The 16,767-nt window shown below is 38.6% G+C and overlaps 1 protein-coding gene across 7 annotated transcripts in view; it reads right to left on the reverse strand.

The window, feature by feature from the left end:
* Positions 1-16,767, reverse strand: part of CNST (consortin, connexin sorting protein) — a 113,845-nt gene that overhangs the window by 58,003 nt on the left and 39,075 nt on the right. For 2 of the 7 annotated variants that reach the window (XM_070501700.1, XM_070501698.1), the window contains exons 2-3: positions 10,420-10,848; positions 5,240-5,296 (exon numbers count right to left, since the gene is read on the reverse strand). In XM_070501700.1, the coding sequence (XP_070357801.1) occupies positions 5,240-5,296; positions 10,420-10,798 (436 nt within the window). In that variant the 5' untranslated portion in view covers positions 10,799-10,848. Of the gene's footprint in view, positions 1-5,239; positions 5,297-10,419; positions 10,939-16,767 lie in introns of all 7 variants that reach the window. The other 5 variants (XM_014840124.3, XM_014840115.3, XM_070501702.1 and 2 more) reach the window with 3 other exon arrangements.

Raw genomic sequence — 16,767 nt, forward strand, 5'->3', positions numbered from 1 at the left:
ACCCAAATATCCATCAACAGATGAATGGATATTCAAAATGTGGTATTTACCTACACTGGAATATGTGCTGCAAGATGGATGAACCCTAAAAACATTATGCTAAGTCAAAGAAGCCAGTCACAAAAGGACAAATACTGTATGATTCCACTTATATAAAATATCTAGAATAGGCAAATTCATATAGACAGAAACTAGAACAGAGGTTACCAGGGGCTGAGAGACGAAGGATGGGGAGGTATTGCTTAATGCTTACAGAATCTGTTCAGAGTGATAAAAATTTTGGATGTAAAAAAGTGGTGATGGCTACACCACATTATGAATGCAATTAATGCCACTGAACTGTACACTTAAAATGGCAAATTTATGTTATATATATTTTAATGCAGTAAAAAAATAATAAAAGAAAAAAATGCCTTCATTTCTGTGATTTCACGTTACGATTCTTTGAGCCACTGCATAACTCAGTTCCTCAAACCACCCTACTCGGTTAGGCTGATGAATATCTTGGCCATAATTTTGGAAGATGGATCAGAAACAAATTTTAATACATGGTTTATGTAGTTCCCATGCTAGACTCTTTTTGCTTTGCTCCTTTTTTTCCTCCCACATTTCCTCCCTCTAAGGTTCTAAGTGAGTGCCATGAAAATAGGAGAGTGCTCACCATTTAAATATCTTTAATCATTGGCTAATCACATTAAAGTGGTAAAAAGAAAAATATCCCTGTATCCCTTACTTTTCCTCAACACTAGACATCAGTATTATGAGTGAGATAAATGTGAAAATGAGCCAACTTCCTTCTGACCTGACCTAAGGTCAAAAGGATATCTTATGTAATTATGGCATAATTACCATTTGATCCACATGACACATTCTCCTCCTGTGCCCTCAGGCGGCAGCCTCTACTTCACAGGGAGAAGCACAGGGCTGTGGTTAGCAAGCTCAGGCTGCGGGCAAGTTGCCCTGTGACCTAAAGTAAGTGACATGACTCCTCTCAATCTGGCTGCTGATAAATTAATGGCTAAGGATTAAAGTAAGTGGCATACAATGTGCACCCTGTACTTAGTAGATACTCAAAGTGGTAGCACTATTGTCTTGACTGAGTGTTGGGTAAAGTGATTTCAATGTCAATACAGGGATGGAAAGACATAAAAACAGCTCCTGGATTTTATTTTAGGTAGCATCTTGAAAATTACTGTTAATACTTCAGTTTGGAGGGACAGGACTCAAACAACGCTGAAAGACCACTTCTTTCACTTGCTAAGTCACCTATGTTTTAAGGGTTTTAGCAGAAATGTGCCACCATAGCAGACTCTAAAGGATAGCAACACATAAACCTTCAAAAGAATGGTCATATTTTCTTCTCAAGTAGATGTCACAAAGGGCACTTTTCTTGAGTGGAAGGAGCAGCCCTTTTTACAGCTTATTTGCTTTGCTGAGCTCTTAAGCAGAGCTCTAATTATTCATTAGAAATTTTAATGAGCCTCACTGAACCACTGTCTAGATCCATAAGCCTACCTTAGTATTTAAGCATTCTGCCTCCAGCCAGACTGTCTTGAATTCAAAGTCCATTATTTATTTTCTCCTTTCACATAAAAGGCTCACTTAGGATACACACTTATCTGAGTACCCCAACTTGATATTTATAGATACACAGTGGATCTGAAAAAGCAGTGCAAGAAATGAACTACATGAAACTTCAAGGAAATTTAACAAACGCATGCCCATGAGGGCTCCCATAGGCTGTTTAAGGCCCGAGTCTCCCTGTCCATTGACCCTTAGGTTGTAAAACAGGTAATCCCACAGGCAGTTAGACCCTTTCTATCACAGCACTTAGAGCTATTCCCTCAGGTTTCATCCCTTTCTAGAGTTTGCCCCAGGTGTTTTCAACTCACACCAAAGGCCCAGTTAGTGCACACTAATATTGCTGGGATTCACACTCTCAATTATGTATAATATGTAAACTAGCACCAATGTTTGGATTCCCTAAATTTCCTCTTAGAAGTTTGATTAGATACTTTACACTTTAATAGATTTTATTTAAAACTAAAAATATGCAAGTGATTTTCCTAAGCATGCAATTATGCTAATTTTTAAACTTCTTATCCAGATCTACAGACAACTCAAGCACAAAAGATTCAAATACAATTAATATGTTGTTTGTCCATTAGAATACACTAACTTTATAATGTCAAAATGGCTAAATTTTACCACACTTTCCAGTTCATTCCAAGCACACTGAATTCATCATCTATGATATATAAAATACTCATTGGTTCTCCAGGATAAAGATAAATAAAATTCTCAAATTTTATGTAAACTTACATAAAGTATATGATTTTCTTGTAAGTCTCAAAATGTACATATTTTGTTTCTCTAACAAATGCAAAGGTATATATTTAAGCTCAAAACTTAAAAATAGTATCTGTTTTGTGGAAGAAGGGGGAGAACCTAAATATCCAAAGGAAACCAAATTGCTAAAGTGTCCTTAAAGGGATCCCCTCCATCAATATTCTATAATTCTTTAAAAACTACTGACATCTGAGATTCTCTTTGCATTGGTGGACTCATATGAGAAAGGAAGATTTAGAAAGCCAGGAGCTAACTCTGAACGTTCAGTAAAGTTAAACACAGAGAAATACACTGAATGGCATTTCATCGTAAAGTTTACAGCCAATTATGTTACATCAAATTCTGTTACAGTAGTAATCTTTAAATTTTGTAGAGACAAGGACTATATCCCAACTGCTTCTACATATCACCAAACCAACTACCACGCCATCTGCTTTTTTTTTTTAACAGTTAGTTTTACTATAATTCACATAACATACAATTCACCCATTTAAAGCGTACATACAGTTCAATGGCTTTAGTATATTCAGTGTTGTTGCAACCATCACCACAACCAAGTTTAGAATGTTTTCATTACCCGAAAAAGAAACCTGCACTCCTTAGCTGTCATCCCCACTTCCTCCATTTCCCCCAACTTCCCCAGCCCTAGGCAGCCACTAATCTACTTCTGTCTCTATGGAATGCCTATCCTGGACATTTCATATAAATGGAATCATATAATATATGGTCTTTCGTGACTTCCCAGAGGGGAAGGGGGTCGGGGGGTGGGTGAACCAGCTAAGGGAGCACATACGTATGTGATGAATAAAAACTAGACTATTGGTGTGAGCACGATGCAATCTAAACAGAAATTGATATACAATAATGTACACCTGAAATTACACAATGTTATAAAACAATATGACCTCAATAAAATAATTAAGGGAAAACAAAAGTAGTAAGGGATATGTTACCCCAACTATCAACCCCAAGCTGAGCTTTCCACTAAAGGGTTTTCTTTCATTAGCTGTCAGAATACCCAGGGGATCACACTTCAAGCACATCTCCTATCATCCTCCACACTGCTCTCTCCATTCAACACAGAGTGAACTTGTGTCAGTTCCATAAGCAAGCAGTGCTCCCTCCTGCCCCAAAGCACAGCTCCCAGAACTGACTTCAAGCACTATGTACTCTCGTAATAATTTTATTATTTAACACCTGCCTTCTCACTAACTTATGAGGATTCCATGAAGGTAAGGGCAAGATCTGTCTTGTCGTCACCGTAGGCACTGTTAACGCCTGGCAAATATTTACACAGTAGGAAAATCAATAAAAGTTGGTGAATTACCATTACTATCATTAATCCTATCATGAGAACCTCACTGTTCAGCAGAAGTAGGGTTCTGCTGCACAGAAAACACATTTTGACTCATTAAGATTCCTGGATTCACATCCTAATTCTTACCCTCTCTCCTGCTAAGAGGGAAAAGGCACTTTCTAGATTAAGACTTAATTTCCTCATTTGTAAAAGTTAAGGGGTTAAGGTAGGTCATTTTCAGGATCTTTTCTAGCTCTCCCAAATTTACATCTCTGGCCAAGATCACTGTCCTGAGATCTCGACCAACAGCTTCTTCAACATGTCCACTTTGATGTCTAAGGGACCCCAAACATCTGACTCCAAATCATCACACTGCCTTTGCCCTCCTCTCCCCAGACTGCTCCTTGCCTCTCTGTATTCCCAGCCTCAGTAAGTGGTACTACCATGCATCTGGTGCCTAAACCAGACAACTGGGGATTATCCTGGCCTCTTTTTTCATACCTAATCTATCATCACTCCAGTCAATTCTACCTCCTTAATAACTTTGAATCCACTTATTTTTTTCCAGCTTCTCCCTCTGTATAGATCACTAGCAGCACCCCTTGCATAGATTATTGCAAAAGCCCCTTAACTGGTTGCACCGTCTCTAACCTTGCAGTTCTCATTCTTCACACTGCAGACTGAGCAATCTTTCTTAAAAAAGCAACTCAGATCACGTCACTCTTTTGTTCAAACCTGTTGGGAAGGCCCAAACTGGTTATTATAACACAAAAGGTCCTTTATAACCTGGATCTTGCTAATCTTTTGAACTTTAATCTCTCTACTGCTCTACTCTCTACTATTTCCCCTAGCTTCATTCTCCTGTTTCATTCTGTTGCAGCCAAACTGAATATTGACAGTTTCCTAAACATAGGGGACTCTCTTCTTGTCTTTTGGACTTTAGTCCATGGTGTGCCTGCTACCTCTAATGCCCTTCCTCTCCCTTCCATCCCCATATCTCCTTTACTTGGCCAGCACTTATTTGTCCTATCTCAGCTTGAGATCATTTCCTCCTGGAAACCTTCCATAACCCCCCTAGGATGGTGTACATCCACAGTCATGTGCTTACTTAGCACCAGTCATGACTCCTATCTTGCTAGTCTGCACTTGCTAGTTACTTGGCTCCTGTACTCAAGCATAAAAAACTCAAAGGCAGGTTCCCCAATAGTTTTATAGTGCCTGTCATTCAATGCTCAATAAATTCCTGTTGAATAAGTAACCATGTGTAGTTACACAAAATAATGTAAGAAAAATTTTATAAAGGGAAGAATTCTTCTGTTATGCAAAGTCATCATCTAGTCTATCTTAATTAAAACCTTTTTGTGGGAGGCAGAATAATGGTCCCAAAAGACATCCATGCCCCAATCCCCAGAACCTATAAATATGTTATACTACATTGCAAAGGGGAATTAAGGCTGCAGATGGAATTAGGTTGCTAATCAGTTGACCTTTAAAAGGAGAGATTGTCCTAAATTCCTGGGTGGGCCCAATGTAATCACAAGAATCCTTAAACATGGAAGAGGGAGACAGAGAAGGACTTACATGCTGACACACCTTGCTGGCTTTGAAGATGGAGAGAGGGTACCACAAGCTGAGGAATGCAGGCAGCCTCTAGAAGATGGAAAAGGCAAGGAAGCTGATTCTCCCCTGGAGCCTCAAGGAAGGAATGTAGCCCTGCTGACACCTTGATTTTAGCTCAGTGAGACCCACATCAGATATCTGACTACAGAACTGTAAGATAATAAATTTGTGTGTGTTTTAAGCCACTAAGTTTGTAGTAATTTGTTACAACAACAATAGAAAACTAATACAGTTTCAATATTGGGGCTTTTTTTTTTTTTTAAGGGAATTTTGGCTAGTGACCTTAAAGTCCCTTCTGACTCTAAAATCATTTGAAACTATGTAAATTAGGAACTCTTTTATTCTGTTCTTACATAGGGAACAGCTACCTTTCACAGGAGATATGATGTCTTCACTGATCGATCGCTTAATGAGAGAAGAGCAAAAAAAGGCTACTGTTTCGGCAGGTCACTTTCCAAAGAAATTTTAGTTTAAAAGAGCTGGAATATATACCAGGAGAAGAGATAAAGAAAACTGGACTTCAGAATTATGGAGATTTAGTATATAGACTATAAGAGAGTTAAATTGTCCATTAACCTACCTGAAGAACATAATGGGTTACAATCTCAAAATATCAATCCCAGGACTTATCACTCTTCGTATAGAAGTTTAGCCAGCCGTTTACATGTATTAATTTGAATGTACTAGGGTAGGGTATGCACACTCCTGTTCACCATAGTCCACATCAATCCCAAGGATCTCAATCCTGGCCAGAACTATGAGCATATAAATTACTCAACTGACTCCACCAGGCATTCGAGTTTAGAGGCCAGCTCTAAAGCTTCTACTATGGTGGAAGCCAGATATGTAAAACGCAAATATACCTTTAGTAGTCTTATGGCATCACCTTACTTTAGGTATCAGTTAATATGCCAGTAGGTGTGTTATACCTGACATAAAAATAGAACGGCACTGAGAATATGTTTTTAGGAACACACATTAGGGGAGAGAGGTAGAGAAAGGTAAGTCTAAAAAGAGAATATTAAAAAGATTTCAGGAGATAAGAAAATTACTGACAAAAGAGGTAAGTAAGATGGGCTTAAAGCCAAATTAAACCAACCTCTTAATTTTGCTGAATACTACTTCTAGTTATGCCACTCAAAAAATATCTTGTGACACACACAAAGACAACAACTACCACTTAGAAGCACTTACTGCACGTTGGGTTCTCTTACAAAGTGCTCTACACACATCGCTTATTCTAAGAACAGTCCTGCAAGACACGTAGGATCAGCCCTCCTACAGACAAAGAAAGAGGTACTTTTCTAAGGTCATATAGGTAGGAACAGGTAGAGCCAATATTCAAACCCAAAACCTTTGTTCTTCTCGCTAGACAAGCCTGACTGCAGGCCCCAGATCCATTTCCAAGTTTGTTTTCCTCCAGTTTTCAGGCCCTCCTTGTCACCTCCCAGCTGGCCACTCTGTGAAGGCCTCCAGTGGAAGAAGTCAGGGCACTGAATACTGGCAAGTCAATCTGGAATGGTCTTCCTTCTTCAATTTCCATCTGTGCCTGTCTCAGGCTTCCTGCCATTTGCTGAACTGTTTTGTCAAATGCTTAGATACTATGGTGACTGAGTAAATAACTGAAGTGTGTTGTTATGGCAACAATCAGACACTTAATCTGAACTTGTCTCTTAAACCATATAAAATTTATGGGCTAGTGGTTGCCAGGGGCTGGGGGGAGCAAGGAATGGGGAGTGGCTGCCAATGGGTACAGGGTTTCTTTTTAGGGGGATAACATTTTCTAGAATTAGATACTAGTGATGGTTGTACAACTTTGTGAATATGCTAAAACCACTAAGTTGTACACTTGATAAAGGTGAATTTTATGGCAGGTAAACAATATCTCAATAAAAAAACTGTAACAATAATCAAAGAGTCAGATATCAACAAATGTTGGAAAAGACGTGGAGAAACCCTCATATATTGTGGTGGGAACGTAAAATACTGTAGCCACTTTGGAAAACAGTTTGGCAGGTCCTCAAAAAGTTAAACATAGAGTTACTTTATGATTCAGAAACATGCCCATGTCTACACCCCTAAGTATAAACTCTCTGCATTGTTAGTTTTGACACAGAGAATGGATTAGGGAGAAATAAGATGGGAGACATCTTTAGGCAGCTTTTGTGGTACTCCAGCTAAAAGACGATGCTGCTGAACTATGGCAGTGGAGATGGAGAGAAAGAGACCAACTAGTGAGATCACAGGGAGATACAATCACTGGGACTTGGTGATTCAATATGTACTGAGAGAGGACAGGCTTCAGTGATCTCTCGAGGTAAACCGAGGAAAGCTCTCCAGGCAATCCTAAAGCTTCCCATTCTAGACCCCTTCCCGGTCTAGAAAGGGATAATTCTACCCTCAAAAGAATCCTTCCATTCAGTTTAAAATTCTTTTGCCCACTCACACTTACCTTCTTTTAATTTAACAAAACACAAAGTACAAATAAAAATGTACCCCTTACACATAAGAAACTCTATAGATAAACTAGAGGTGAATCACCAAATTTTAATTGAGTGTAGACTATGCCAAGGCTATTCAGAAAGCTAAGACACTCACAGCTCAGTAAGGAATTTTATAGATATATGTAGATGAACATCATCCCTACACAGATGAGAAAACTGAAGTACAGAATGGTTAAGTACACCAAGTGACCTAGAACCAAAAGCAAGATTTGAATTTTGGTTTTACAACTCCTAATTGCATTTTCTTACACTCTTAAACTCATTTTATATAAGATATATAAAATAACTTTACAAAATAATTTGTATAAAGACTAAGCTTTATAAATCATATATTTCAAATGCATTAGGAGATAGTAATTCTACACATCTGCTCACTGGATAACAACAAGTACTAAGTAAGTTTAATTTATACAATCACACCTAAGGAAACTGGAAGAAGGTCAAGGAAGGAATAAAAGGAGCCATAATCTTGAAGCTACGACTGACCTTTGTACATATGCAACTAGGTCTCAGTTTTTAAAAACATCACAAGATCAGATTAGAGAGGCACAAACTGCCCTTGAATTACAGGTATAGAATAAATCAATTTATACACAAATAGCACTGTATACAGGCAGCCCAGGTGGTCTAGTGGTTAAGATTTGGTACTCTCACTGCTGTGGCCTGGGTTCGTTACCCGCTCAGGGCAAACCACTCATCTGTCGGCTGTCATACTGTGGCAGCTGCATGTTGTTGTGATGTTGAAAGTCATACCACTGGGATTTCAAACAGCAGCAGGGTCACCCATGGTGGACAGGTTTCAGAGGAGTTTCCAGACTAAGAAAGACTAGGAAGAAGGACCTGGCACATACTTCCTAAAAAACTGGCCATGAAAATCCTATGCATAGCAGTGGAGCATAGTCTGATATAGTGCTGGAAGGGGAGAGGATGGCACAAAAAGACCAGGTAGGGTACCTCTCTGCTGTAAACAGGGTTGCTACTAACAAAGCACTCGATACATCATTGGTTTACCCTTAGGTCTTCTAAGAAAATACTTTCAATCTCTTGTCAAAAATTATTTTAATTTGCTTTAAGTCTACTAGGGAAAAGCAAAGACAAAGCAGTCAGTTAACTGGAAAGCCAAATTATGAGTTACATTAAAAAGTTACCAAGTTACCTCACTGAATAAGTAAGGATTGATTTGTAGAAACTGGAAAGTTTCATCTTTTACTCCAAATAAAAAAATACAAATAGGGGCTGGCCCAGTGGCACAGCGGTTAAGAGCGCACATTCCAGCCGGGGTTCACTGCTTCGGATCCTGGGTGCGGACAAGGCATCGCTTGGCAAGCCACGCTGTGGTAGGTGTCCCACATATAAAGTAGAGGAAGATGAGCACGGATGTTAGCTCAGGGCCAGTCTTCCTCAGCAAAAAGAAAAGGACTGGCAGCAGATGTTAGCTCAGGGCTAACCGTCCTCAAAAAAAACCCCAAAAAAACATAAAATACAGGATATGGATAGATTGACTGTATTTCTAATCATCCAAAGAAGCAGAAGAAACCAGAAGATGAGAGAAGACATTCCAGTTCATTCATGAGGGCCTTAATGCAAAGACTGCTGGCTTAGATGTAGTGTCGCTACACTCAGGAGTCCCAGTCTAGGACGTACCACATGTTTCTGATCAAAAATAATCAGAAGTTGGGGCTGGCTCCATGGGTGAGTGGTTAAGTTTGCATGCTCCATTTTGGCAGCCCAAGGTTTCACTGGTTCGGATCCTGGGCACTGACCTAGCACCGCTCATCAAGCGATGCTGAGGCAGCATCCCACATGGCAGAATTAGAAGGACCTACCACTAGAATATACAGCTATGTACTGGGGGGCTTTGGGGAGAAGAAGAAGAAGAAATAAAAAAAAGAAAACTGGCAAGAGTTGTTAGCCCAGGGCCAATCTTTAAAAAAAGAAAGAAAGAAAGAAATTACCTGGAGATGGCAGAACTTAAAAAAAGAAAAGAAAAGAATAATCAGAAGCCGCCTTTTCCCAAAGGTGCCATGTAAAAAAGTCCATAGTTCCAAACTTTGCCAAATTATATATCAAATGAGAAATACTCTGAATTACTCTGTAACCAAAGTGATTATAGATAATCAAAGCTAGATATCCTATTCAACATTGGTATATGATATATGTTAAGTATATTAATATATGTGAATGTATATCATTCACCCACTGAGTGAGATGGAAAGATCCTATAAAGAGGTAAGATTGCACTAGCACATAAACTCACAGGTTAGAGATCAAAGCACAGTGACAACAGAAGGAAATGTTTAAGGCTGATATTGGTAGAAAACAGTCTAATTTATAAAGCAAGGAGACTATATATTTAAAATACTTAGTGTGAAAACATGAACAAAACATGTACAAAGAATGTCAATTTCAGCACTGGGAAGAGCCATAAAGAAGTAGCTAAATAAATGATGGTACAGCCGTAAAATGGAATACTGTGGAGGCACATCACAGGCTTGGCATACCACCCAGCTGGATCTATACGTGCTACTTCAGAACTAGCTCTGGAATATCTTAACAGAAGAAAAGCAAGATGCAGGACAGAATACACAGTATGGGATGGGAAGACGGCTTATTTTTAAAGACTAGTTAAATAGTAATTAAAAAAAATACCTTGTGGCATCTTCTTAGCAGTGCCTCTTTTGCTTCTTAAAGTTCTTTTTCCGGGTACTTTTTTGTCCTTTCCCAAGAAAGTCTGTCCATCTTTGGGGCCTTCACAAGGAGTGTTTTCCGAGTTCTCACTTGCAGCCACCTCACAGCTTGGTGTGCAGCTTTCATTATTGTTGAGACTGTCCTGCTCAAGCACTTCCGGTTTGCCCATGGCACTGTCACTGCTGGTTAGATGCTCATGCCCAGTCCCATCAAGCTGATTTTCATTTTCGTCTGAGGCACAAGGCAAGAGTGTTACTCTACTTTCCACACCGTCGCCAGGATGACATCCATCTTGTGGTTCTATCTGCAGATTATATGTAGGAGTTTCACTGTCATCCATTAGAGCATCTTTTGTTGAACCATTTAAGTTTCACTAAAGTCCTTCCATGTCTACAACGACAAAAAGAGAAAAGCTACTTCATTTTCTAAACTCTGGATTCTGAGTGATCTTTGATTTTCCTCTTCTCTTGTGGTGCTTGGCTGTAAGTAGGGAAGAGAAGGAAATGACTGAAGCTCATTCCTATACCTCTTTCCCACTTTCAACCCCACCCCACCTCACCTAGTTCTTGCTTGAATACAATGGTTCTCAACCCTGGCTGCATGTTTATTACCTGTGGAGCTTGTCCAAATTCTATCCTAGACCTATTAAATCAGAGGATTGAGTCCAGGTACTGACATGTTTTTCTAAGTTCTCCAGGTGATTTTAATGCACATTTTGTTGGGATCACTGCCTTAACAAAATAAATTACTAGTTAAATGAGGTTTTATCTGTTAAAATGAATCACTTATGTTATCCCTGGATACTTACCAGACAAACGAAAGTTAGTTGTATAAGTCCTTGTTTGGCCAAAACAGCAGCAATATTTGCAAATGAAAACACTTAAAGACATTTTTTTTTCAATAAATCGAGAAAAGGCATGTGAGGATAAATTCAGGTAGCATTTTTTACACTATATTCTCATTACATTTTTTATTTTCTAAAAATAAGCCCTAGAAAAGTACCTTAGAAGTGTCAACAAATTCCTGTTATACAACTTTAAAAAAAAGAGGGCTATGATTAACTCTAGGCTCTAGTTTAGACTTGGAAAAATCTACATCTGTTCCAAAGACCCTGCTAACATTTTAAAGATCTACATAATAGATTACAAGCCCTTTCTTAGTCATGTTTTATGCCCTCTTATTATCCAAAAATAGATTACATTTTAAGGAAAATTATGCCAACCAGATTTATATATTTTTATGCTTGCCAAGTATTATTTTGGGGTTTGAATCAAATATAATATTCCAGTAATTCTGGAAAAAACCTCAGTGATAGGACTTTTTAAATTCTTCTAATTAACAAACAAATGCTTACTCCTTAGAAACACATAAAGCACAATTCTTTAAAACATGAAAAGAAAGTACAAAATAAAACATTACCCCTATACTGATTGCATCATATGCTTTCAACATAATTTGCAACTGGAATATTTTATTTGATTCAGACATAAAAGAATTGCTTGGCAAACCTAAAAATATCTAAACCCGGCTGGTATCATTTTCTTTAATAGTATAGTACATATCTCCACTGATAGGTATGTAATATAGAAAGTAAAATGATTTAACTAGACTAGAATAACTTAGTGCAGACCTAAAAGAAATTCTAAATAAAGTATAATTTTTTATTTAAAAAGTTATTATTTTAATGAAGTGTCTTCAGGATCACTATCAGGAGAGAATTCAAACTCAAAGGACTTTTAAAGTGCATGTGACTAAAACAGTGGAAAAATCCCAAAGTCCATTCATGGGTAAACAGATAAACAAAATGTGGTATGTTCATACAATGGAATATTATTCAGCCATAAAAAGCAATGAAGTTCTGATACATGCTATAACATGAATGAAACTTAGAAACATTATGCTAACTAAAAGAAGCCAAGACACAAAAGGAAAAATATTGTATGATTCCACTTACATGAAATATCTGGAATAGGCAAATTCATAGAGATAGAAAGTAGATTAGTGGTTACTAGGGGCTGAGGGCTAGAGGAAAAGGGAGTTATTGCTTAACAGTTATGGAGTCTTTGCTTAGGGTGACAGAGAAGATTTGGAAACAGTGGTGATGGCTGCACAACCGTGGGAAAGTAATTAATGCCACTGAATTGTACACCTAAAAATAGTTACAAGGAAGACAATGTCAAGAGAATGAGAAGACAAACCACAGACTGGGAGAAAATATTTGCACAAGACACATCTGATAAAGACACATCCAAAATATACAATAAACTCTTAAAACTCAACAATCAGAAAATGAACAACCTGATGAAAATGGGCAAAGGACAAGAATAGACAGCTCACCAAAAAAAGATACACAGACAGCAAATAAGCACATGAAAAGATGCTCAACACTGTATGTCAATAGAGAATTGCAAACTAAAACAACAATGAGATATCACTACACACCTATTAGAATGGTCAAAATCCAGAACACTGACAACACCAAATGCTGTTGAGAATGTGGAGCAACAGGAACTCTCATGCATTGTTGGTGGGAATGCAAAATGGTACAGACGCTTTGAAGGACAGTTTGGCAGTTTCCTACAAAACTAAACATACTCTTACCATATGGTTCAGTAATGGCACTCCTTGTAATTTACCCAAGTAAAGTGAAACTTATGTCCACACAAAAACCTGCACATGGATGTTTATAACAGCTTTATTTATAGTAGCCAAACTTAGAAGCAACTGAGATGTCCTTCAGTAGGTGAATGGATAAATAAATGGTGGTAATCCAACAACTAAAAAGAAATGAGTCGTCAAGTTATGAAAAGACATAGAGGAACCATAAGTACATAATACTAAGAGAAAGAGGCCAATCTGAAAAGGCCACAGACTGCATGATTCTAACTATACACGAAATTCTGGAAAAGACAAAACTATGGAGACAGAAAAAAGATCAGTGGTTGCCAGGGGTTGGGGTGGGGAGGGAGGGATGAATAGGTAGAGCACAAAAGACTCTTAGAGCAGTCAAACAATTCCGTATGATACTATAATGGTGGAGACACAGCATTATACATTTATCAAAACCCACAGAATGTATAACCTTCTCTGAGCGAATCTTAATGCAAACGATGGACTTTGGATGATAATGACGTGTCATTGTAGATTCAGTGATTGTAACAACTGTACCCTGTGATGCAAGATGTCCATACCGGGGGAGGTTGTGCTTGTGTAGGGGCAAGGAATTTTATGAGAACTCTGTACTTTCCACTCTATTTTGCTGTGAAACTAAAACTGCTCTGAAAAATAAAGTTTATTAATTTAAAAAAATGGTTAAAATGGCCTATTTTATGTTATATCTATTTTATCACAATAAAAATAGTGACACGAAATTTATGTGGCTATGTAGGACAAATGCCAGCCCTTAAAACTGGTAACAGCCTCAGTTTTTACCTTAAAGAGACACAGAGGTCACATGCCAAGGGGGACAGTGGCAGGTAGAATGCAGTCTAGGAAGCCCTAAACAATAACCACCACCTCGTGGGGAGTCTCTACCATGCATTAGAAACTGTGCCGGGTACTTTACAGACCTTATTTCTAATCCTCCAAAACAAGCCTACATGGAGGAATTCACTCTGTCTTTTAGATGAAGAATCTGAGGCTTGGAAATAGCTTGTTTAAGACCATATTCCTGGAAAGAAGTAGAACTGGATGTGAAACCACGTTGTCCTGATTTGAATCCTGTGCAGCACAGCATCATGGCTGAAAGCACAGGCAGACCAGGGCTCAATTCCCGGCTCTGCCATTTAACAAACTGTGTGACCTCAGAAGTTCCCTAGCATTTCCAAGCTTCAATTTCCTCATCTGTAAAAGTGGAGAACCGTAACACCTACCTCAAAGAGCCATTTTTGAGGCTTAGACAACACGGCAAGGACCGTGCTTAGCAGAGGTCTTGGCCCACAGTCAGTGCTCAATAAAAGTTACCCATTATTGCTTCCCAAGAACTCTCCCAGGCTGGCTTTAAACACTGACAGGTTCACGTGAGCAGGTCCATAGCCTGACCGCAGGTTCAGAAACAGCACTTTTCCAAACCTCCCAGAAACGATGAGGTTCTTGACCATAGACTAATGCTAACCAGTGCCATTTGAGAATACTGATGTGCTAACTTACGAGGGGGAGATCTCATTTAGTTCCTGGAATGCTTACGCATCTGTCCTATGCAGCCTGTTTCAGATGATTAAGATATCTAGAAATTACTGATTACAGCCCCTTGGTAAGTATAAAATTACAGATTACGTTCGCGGCTTTGTTGAGTGTCACATACCAGGCCCTGAGTTAAACTCTTCAGACCAATACCTTAGCAGGGAGGTAATTTTAGTCCCATTATACTAATGAAGAGACCAAGTCTCATATCTTGTCAAAAGTCATTCAGTTAGTAAGTTCAGAAATGGAATTTCGATGAGTTATGATGCTGAGGCCACCTATCAATCTTTATGCTCCACGGACAGTGAGGAGAGAATAACTGAAAGAAGAGTTCACTTCAGCCGTGGTATACCCCAGTGAAGACTCTCCACCCCACAGCAGAGGACACAGCTCTAATGACCAAGAAGTTCAAGTTCCTGGAAGTTGTCTTCCTGGAAAGTGCTGGATCCACACAATACACCATTTCTTACATGGCCTACCTTCTTCTGTTGGGAACTTTTTTTTTAAGGTATACTAATATACTATTTAAATTAAGCAGCTATTACCAGTAAAGTAGGTATTCCTTCCTTTGCGCCTCAAGACATTTTATCTATTATTTTGTGATGACATAATTAGTTTAATTCTCCAAAGCGAACTTCGTAAACTGCTTTTCAACACTAACTCTTATGGTCTTTCCAAGGTGTGAATGTCCTGTAATTATTTTTATAAGACACTTAGCAATTCTTGAACTCCTGGCTCAAAAATCACTTCAATTTGCCTTCTCTAACTTCTCCATTCCAAAAGATCCATATGATAACATACTCCTCTACAGCAGTCTATACCACCACACAGAGTCCTTCCCAAATACTGCCCTACACTATATATTTTTACATATATGTCTTACTAGATTTAAGCCATTTGAATACCCACAATCCAGCCATAGATAATTTTTATTATTCAGAATGTCTTGCCCTGGACCTTGTAATTATTAAACACACAAAAGAGTAAAGGAACTAATTTTCCACAATTTCTCTCTAAAAAGGAAAAAGTCAGGCACAGGATTCCTATCTGCACCCCCCGTCCCTACTCTGAGAGATAAAGGGGTCCATGACACAATATTTGGCTGCTGTCTACATTTCTAACACATTTCAATTGGAATATTTTAATTTAAGCAATAGAATAACTTTCTTAATGGGATTTCTAATCACTATAGTCCTACTGCATTTATAAATAGTGTTATTTCTGTGTCTTCTTCCTTCTCTTTCCTCTCCCTCAATGCTACACCAATAGCATTTCAAAGGGCAATCTTCTGGGACACCAGTATCTCACTCTATGAAAGCACTCGAACAAGGGAAAACCTCAAAGAGTAAGAGACTCAGGTGGTAACCTAGTATTTTCAAATAAGTATGTGCTAACATTGCATGGGACCTGGAGGTTAAAAGTAGAGTTGAAAGGGGCTGGCCCCGTGGCCGAGTGGTTAAGTCTGCACGCTCCGCTGCAGGCGGCCCAGTGTTTCGTTGGTTCGAATCCTGGGTGTGGACATGGCACTGCTCATCGAACCATGCTGAGGCAGCGTCCCACATGCCACAACTAGAAGGACCCACAACAAAGAATACACAACTATGTACTCGGGGGCTTTGGGGAGAAAAAGAAAAAAATAAAAAGTAGAGTTGAAAGGGCATTCAAAGTTATTTGCTGTATCTAAATTGTATGTCGATTCTGTGAGAGTCCCTATGCCTATACAAATTCTCACAAAAGAAACAGCGACACAGTGCACTCACTGCACAGCACTGGCTCTGGTGTATTTTACCTTTTAAAAGCATGACAGTGAGTGCTGCCCAAGTTTCCAGCCTCTTGCAGCAAAACAGCATTCCAAATACGTACATGGTATAAAAGTTATTTGACATGTTGACTCTGTACAGCTAAAGAATTTCAAGCAAACATATTCAAGTGAGGCTTTTACAAAACTTTGAGGAAGAAGCTTTAAATAATATAGAGTAATAGAGTAGCAAAAAGAAATCTACATTTTGTCAAAAAATATCATCTCAATCCCAAGTATGATTTGACTTCATTTTTGATACATCTTTATGGATATTTGATGAGATTAAACATCAGGTGTTACTATAAGTAGAAAATTATAGGAATAGT

The sequence above is a fragment of the Equus asinus genome, chromosome 30 (assembly GCF_041296235.1).
Source record: "Equus asinus isolate D_3611 breed Donkey chromosome 30, EquAss-T2T_v2, whole genome shotgun sequence".
Taxonomy (NCBI): domain Eukaryota; kingdom Metazoa; phylum Chordata; class Mammalia; order Perissodactyla; family Equidae; genus Equus; species Equus asinus.